The following is a 6,976-nucleotide window of genomic DNA, read 5'->3' as shown; positions in this document are numbered from 1 at the left end:
CACTTTCATAAATGATAATATCATCAGAAAGTATTTCTTTTTATATATAAGTATCTAGACATTTCAAATCTTTGTTATTGTATATCAAAATCATTTACACAAATTCTGTTGTACATTAACATCATGTACATACATCAGGCTCATTCCCAATTCTAGCTATGAGCAGTTAATTAAAGAACTTCATTTCTGTTACTCTTCAAATTTTATATTTTTATTAAAGATTATTAAATTTGTTCATTTATACAATAGCTGTTTCCTGTCCAGCTTAAAGACAGCACAATAGTCTGCAAGCAGATCTGGAATAAATATAGATTTTGCATTATTATTACCAAGTATTACTTATGTAATAATATTCTTTTCCCGTTAACCCCTATTATAATAACAATAGTGTGATAATTATATTTTTATAAATACCTGTAGTCAAGGCTGGATTTGGTGAAAGTTTGTGGGAAGATGAGGTCTACTTTCTAGTTTTGTATAATCCAAATGAAATTCCTTTGCTACTTTTCTCCAACTTTGCGCATCAAAATAATAATAAGTACCACGTTCATATGTTGAGGTTTTTTCTACAAGTCCCAATCCTGGTGCTTGCGTTATCCAAACCTTCTCTTCCATATGATATCGCCACTCTCTACTGTACCTTTATAATTAGACAAATACGTACAAGATTAATTCTATTAACAAATATTAAAATGTGTAAGTTTAACCGATACTTACAACTCCGCTGCCGCTGCTAATTGCAACACATCCCCAACATTTGTATAAAATATATAAAATAGTAGATCATCCTTGTACCGATTTAGCTTAACTGGTGCTAGTTTATCTCTAAAACAAAAATAATATATAACACAAATAAAGTTTAATTGTTATAGTGATACTTATTGTATTATCATTAAAGCTATTTATAGTATAAAAAAGAGTACCTGATATTGACATTAATAAGATATTCCGGCGGCACGTGGAAATCAATATCCTGAGGTCGACATGGTGTTTCTGCCCAAGGTCCCCCAAAATTTTGGTAAAGATTTTCTGGTGAATTAAGATTTAATCCTAATGCAGTTAAATCTTGGCCTAATGCCAAAGATACTAGATTTGGATCTGTTTCAGCTGCCCTAATAAATGTTAACAGTCCAACCATTCCAAACTGATCTTTAACCATACTTGCTGGTATATTGGTTACTTTACCTATAAAATGTAATAATATTATTTATGTTAAATAGAGAGTAATTACATAAAATTTTTTAAATTTATAATATATTATTTATGATACTACAAAATATACATTCTATATTTATTTAACTGGATACTGAAAGAGTTTTATTACCATCAGGAGATGTTTGTATGCCTCTTTTAGACGATTGAGACTTCTCAGATCCAGGTGCTCTATTTGCCTGTAGTACATCTTGTCCAATTTCAGGACCTAGTCCAACAGGTATACTTTTATCTCCAGACACACTTCCACCTGGTGATGGTCCTTCTCTATTTTGTGTTCCTGGTAATGCTGGGAAATCTTCAGAACTCATAGTAAACTCACTTGATTCAGACGTTGGTTGTTTTACCATTCCAACTATAATTCATAATATAATATATGTAATGATTATATTCATTAGATTTTTAAACGTTGTTAAAATTGTATGTACTTTATTTCTTAAAAAATACGTAATTACAAATATGTACTTTTAAAAATTAAAAACTAAATGTAAAGAAACAAAATATATACAATATTTCCTTAATGAGATCAGACAACTTAAGATTAGCATATAACATAAATAACATAAAATGGTCGTTTTCCGTCTTTTCCTTTCTGAAGGAAAAAGTGAAATAGAATAAGAGCGAATTAGAGAGACTGAGAAATATGAGAGAAACGAAGCATTGATATTTGTTTAATTCTATCTTTCTTGAATAAGTAATTCATGCCTTGTATTGTAAGTGGACACATAAAACAGGGTATTAGACATGCAAAAGATGGAACGAGGTAAAGTATCAATATTTTATCTCTCTTATATCATTTCTTGTTCACTTTCAGTCCCTCTGACTCGCTTTTGTCTTCATAAAGCAGAAGTAAGTCATGAATAATGAAGAGAACATCCAGCATTTATCATGTAGACCAAATTTAGCTCTCATAGAAGAATTGTTTCATTTCTCTCTGTTCTCCTTATATTTAACAATTTTTACTTATGACCAAAGAGTCGAAACTGGAATAATTACGATTACAATCTATCAAATGACAAAAGAAATCATGCAAGATTTTCAGTTACAGCTATAGTTACATTCAAAATTGATCTACAATTTTTGGCTAAATTAAAAACTGTTTAGAACATTATAATTAGAATTTTGATTATCTTAAAATCATGACTAAACACCAAAATCTTCTTATATTATGGTCAATATTTTGGTTATCTCAGAATTAAGGTCAGCATTTAGGTTATTTCTAAATTATGGTTACAAATCTGAGAGCAACATACAAATGATTACACATTTCAGTTGACAAACATTTCTTTAGAATATTTCAATAAGAATTTTGAACATGTCAGAATGACAAAAACTCAATTGGTTATGCGTTTTCATTTCCATTTTAGGTTCGCATCACTGTTTATGACACAAATACGAAGACTATAACCATATATTTTCTTTAATATCAAAATTATTGTTAATACAAACCATAAGGCTGCTTTCCTGGCATAGGACTAGGTTGTGGCATAGAATCACCCTGTCCTCTGTTTGTTAATGAAGGAAATTCAGACAGATCCAACAATGGAGGAGTACTTGTATCTCCACCTCCTCCACTGCCAAAAACAGAGTGAAAATTATTAATTTGCCCTTGAGATCCGTAATTACGACTTTGTGGTATTCCAAAAGTGCCCATGCTACCCATTGGATTCGAGGTTCTATAAATTTGTATGAACTTTTCATTTTTTCATATGAAATATCACCATACAACAGGCATGTAACAAAATATATTGTATTATCACAAGTAATATTATAACAAATATAGAGAAAATTGTAACTACCCAGAATAAAGACACTAACCCAAGAGCAGGCATTGTACGTCTATCTGGAAAAGCTCTCTGCCCAAACAGTCCTCTGCTGCCCATAGGAGAGAGCTGTTGCTGCTGAGGTTGATGATTAGTCTGCCCACCTCCTGCTCCTGTCACTCCAGGATAAACGTTAGTAACTACTACCGCAGAATTGACTGAACTTGATGTGCTTGTAGATGAGCCTGAGAACATGCCCGAGGTAGGTGTGACATGACCCGTCAGGGTCGATGAATTTAAGCCCCCCCCACCACCCGCGCGCGATGTAAGGCTTGCGTTCGCAATACTGCGTGGCGGCTGCTCAAAGTTCAGGTTGGCCATAGCCTGGTGGCTCCACTACAAAGTACCTGCTGGGGCACACCAATACACTTTTATGTCAATTACCACAATCACTTGTTTTCTATTGTGTCACTTGTACGTTGTTCAATTTTATGGAAGCGAAGAAAATCCATGACAACTCCTAGTAGCAACCTGTAATAATGAAGTAAAAACAAAAACTTTGTAACATGAATTATATGTTATTAAGTTTTACTTAAAATTTGCTTTATTATTTTAAATTTCAATTATGGTGGTTTAATATTTACCTTTTTATAGTAGCACTACAGCAATAGTCATATCAAAATTGAAGACAGGAAATGAGAATGAACCTATCGACAAGCGAAGAATTCATTTTCATGAAGATTTTATTTCAGTAATAGTTTAAAACAATATATATAATGTGTGTATATATAAATATATGTATTTATATATAATGTATTGTAATATAAAAGACATCTATTTATTTATTTCTCAATTTACTTATATAAATAAGTGTATAAATTATATTATATTATATGATAATGTACAACAAACTGAAACAACTTCAATACTTGCTTTCAAGTTAAATAACTGTCTAAGCTTTGTGAATGAACTGTTTAATTCGTAAAATACAATTTTATAAAAAATTGTTTGTAAAATTCTATCTATTTATTAAACACTGAGAAAACATACATACTTATAATGACTTTAAATAACACAATATTTATATCACAATAATGTTTGTTAAAGTCTTATGTTTTCGAACTTATAGTTGCTAACATATACATATTTTATATATACTTAGAAACTAACCTGAGTATTATTCTGGAAAGTTTTCATATTTCTACATAAACCCATAATCATGAAAATCAATATGATATCAGACTAGTTTTAACAGCAACAGATTGTTACTATAATCACTTATTAAAGTGATAATATATTAATATAACGAAAATGGTTAATCAAAAACTGTTCTTTGTTATTTTTATTAATGTTTTAACATTGCGATTATTCTTATATTATAAAAAAAGAGCACATAATTTTTTGAAAAGCTTCAAACCAAGAATTGGTGATTTTGACATTGTAAGATAGAAATCAGTAACAAGCACAAAGAAATCAAAGGTTATAATATGTACGTAATCAAAATATTGAAGGAAAAATGGACCAACTTTGATTACCTATGTTATTGAATCCGTCGTTAAGTTACTGCACAAAAGAATCCATTAAATTCATAATAAACAAAGTAAATGAGCCTAAAAAAAAACACAAAAACGTCGATGTTGACTCGGAATGGAATATGATAAGAAAAAGTTGTTTTAGGTAATTAGTATTTCGTATAGAAAAGATTTTTACATAAAACGTCCCGAAATATTAAACTTTCATGCACATTACAATACTTTTAACAAATATACTTCTGTTTTGTCATTCAGTTTGACAAACTTAAACAACACTAGAGACACGAATTCTTCCATTTTAACCATTTCTACGATGTATTCAAATTAGATACTATAATGCAATAAACTTGCATTTGCGTTTATTGTCATAGAGAGAACAAATTAAAATTAATAACAGTAGTGGCTAAAAATATTAATTACATAATTATGCTGCACGAATTTCTCTGATATTTTGTAACGTGTTTTAATAAATAAACAAATTTTAACCTTGAATATGACTATTGAATTTGTTAATCGTTTTCTCTACATCGAATATTATAAATCAAGAATAACTGCCATGTTTAACATAATGATATCGATATATTTGAACTTGATAATTCATGTTTAAATCTAAAATGTTTTTACTTTATAAGTATTGGTTAGAATTAAATAAATAGATCAGTTTATGAAAGTCTTGAAATGTTATACGATCCAATCCTATGTATAAAACCATAGGGATTATTGGTCTATCATATTCTATACAATATCATATACTATACGGTATGTTTAAATAAGTTTATAATCGAATAAATAGCTATATAAGATATTTACGTACACCTGGGAACAATCATTCGTATTGTTAGAAAGGAAAATCATCAGGATCTACACTAATTAAAATGCCTGCTGAGAAGAAAAGCAGGTATTGGTTGGTGCAGAGCCGGTTACTTTCTCCTTGAAACAGGAATGAATTAATATTCGCAAGTGCGACAGATCAAACTGATTTTGTCCCTTTAAGTCTCATTACATACAAAAGACATCACTTTGATGTCGCATTTAGGTAATAGATATGTAAAATAGGTTTGTAGATATGTAGATATGTAGATATGTAGATATGTAGATATGTAGATATGTAGATATTTATATGCAATAGTTCACACATGATACAATTTTTAGCGTCATTTGGTATCTTATCCAGCAATGTATACATGCAATTTAACGTGACAGAACTTAATTTAACAAAGGAAGTTGCATTTATTTGAAAATAATTGAAAAACTTTGTGTCGTCTTCACTTAAATTAAAGGATAATGAAACAAATATTCTATTTAGTGGCTTAGAACAATTAAAAAGATGCAACTAATGTTTTCCTTTTTTAACTGATTCGTATACAAAATTTCTTTTATTGAAAACAGAGCTCAAAATCAGCGCATGCTATATAACATATAAGGAATACAATTTCCAAGCGGTCAGTTTTTATTCAACACTAAACCATAGATAAGCCAAAAACAAGAATTTAACAATATCTTTGTAGTTCGACAATTATTGCAATCACACAAACATGAATAAATCAATCACATAATTCTTCTTTTTTTCAATCAAAATGACGCTTACTGCTTGGGTGTATCAAGCTGAAAGAGAAAGTCACCATGTTCTGACTATTCTCTTGTTCACGGTCTAATCTTGCGCACGTTGTGTGCAGTAGAGAAATAGAAGCATTATATTGTATTATATTATTCTTATGTTACAAAATCATTTTACGTTCCGAAATATTTAACCTATAAGTAATGTGTCACTTGAATCATGAAATAAAACATTTTGACAATGGGCAATCATATATAAGATATAAAATAAGTTATTACTTCAAGGATTAAAAAATTATTTATTAAATACACTTTCGCAATGTTTTCAAAATTAATGTAACCTATGGGTACCAGATTGCATGAGTCGCTACGAAATAACAATGCAGTCTAATAATAATTTTAAGATTGGTAAAGTATAAAATACGTAATTAATTTAAGAATTGAATTATTATTTTGAAATATATTTCATTATATTTTTAAAATTAATTTTGATATACTATTATTCCCACTCGTATTCGTACACTATGTGGTGATTCACTGTTCCTCATGAATTCTTTTTATTTATTTTTACCAAATGTTGTTTATACATTATGTTACTTTTGTTTACAAAGCAGTTTTGTTCTTTATTTACAAAAAGTAAACAACAAAATTAAAGAATGTTACTAGTCGTAAAAGCGACCTCTTACTCGTATTTGTACAGTAATTTTTTCCAGTATAATACCCATCCTGGGGACTTTTTTCTATATCGGGAATTCCCCGGGATATTAAACAGAAACAAAAGAGAGGTTATTGAATTACGAAAACGTCTATTGAATTACGAAAATTGATTATTAATCACCATAAAAATGGAAAAAATCTACGTGAAATAAGTGAAATTGTGAATAGAAGCAGGTCTATATACAATATATTATA

General features: G+C 29.3%; 1 protein-coding gene across 6 annotated transcripts; it reads right to left on the bottom strand.

Annotated features, from left to right (window-relative positions):
- Positions 1-183: 183 nt before the first annotated feature.
- Rga (CCR4-NOT transcription complex subunit regena) lies at positions 184-4,797 on the bottom strand. 6 transcript variants are annotated; one of them, XM_076305951.1, is made up of 10 exons: positions 4,686-4,721; positions 4,511-4,585; positions 3,620-3,682; positions 3,031-3,506; positions 2,662-2,888; positions 1,325-1,567; positions 924-1,185; positions 718-825; positions 415-640; positions 184-296 (listed from the first exon to the last, which is right to left on the bottom strand). In XM_076305951.1, the coding sequence occupies exons 4-9, from the start codon at positions 3,354-3,356 to the stop codon at positions 421-423; spliced, it is 1,386 nt and encodes a 461-aa protein (XP_076162066.1). In that variant the 5' UTR covers positions 3,357-3,506; positions 3,620-3,682; positions 4,511-4,585; positions 4,686-4,721; the 3' UTR covers positions 184-296; positions 415-420. The 6 variants fall into 6 exon arrangements, with proteins under 6 accessions (XP_076162066.1, XP_076162064.1, XP_076162067.1 ...); XM_076305949.1 differs by lacking the exon at positions 4,686-4,721 and adding an exon at positions 4,146-4,176 and having other exon boundaries at positions 4,511-4,675; XM_076305952.1 differs by lacking the exons at positions 4,511-4,585; positions 4,686-4,721 and adding an exon at positions 4,745-4,797.
- Positions 4,798-6,976: the final 2,179 nt, after the last annotated feature.

Source organism: Ptiloglossa arizonensis, chromosome 3 (assembly GCF_051014685.1).
Source record: "Ptiloglossa arizonensis isolate GNS036 chromosome 3, iyPtiAriz1_principal, whole genome shotgun sequence".
NCBI classification, from domain to species: domain Eukaryota; kingdom Metazoa; phylum Arthropoda; class Insecta; order Hymenoptera; family Colletidae; genus Ptiloglossa; species Ptiloglossa arizonensis.
Note: the sequence above shows the minus strand (reverse complement) of the source record. Positions and strands in the feature narration are given on the sequence as shown.

Excerpts from the sequence above, each read along its gene's own strand:
- Rga (XM_076305952.1), bottom strand. The coding sequence starts at position 3,356 with ATGGCCAACCTGAACTTTGAGCAGCCGCCACGCAGTATTGCGAACGCA. Across the intron at positions 2,889-3,030 it reads CGTACAATGCCTGCTCTTGG|AACCTCGAATCCAATGGGTA; the intron begins GTTAGTGTCTTT and ends ACAAATTTATAG. Across the intron at positions 1,568-2,661 it reads GCCAGGAAAGCAGCCTTATG|TTGGAATGGTAAAACAACCA; the intron begins GTTTGTATTAAC and ends TATGAATTATAG.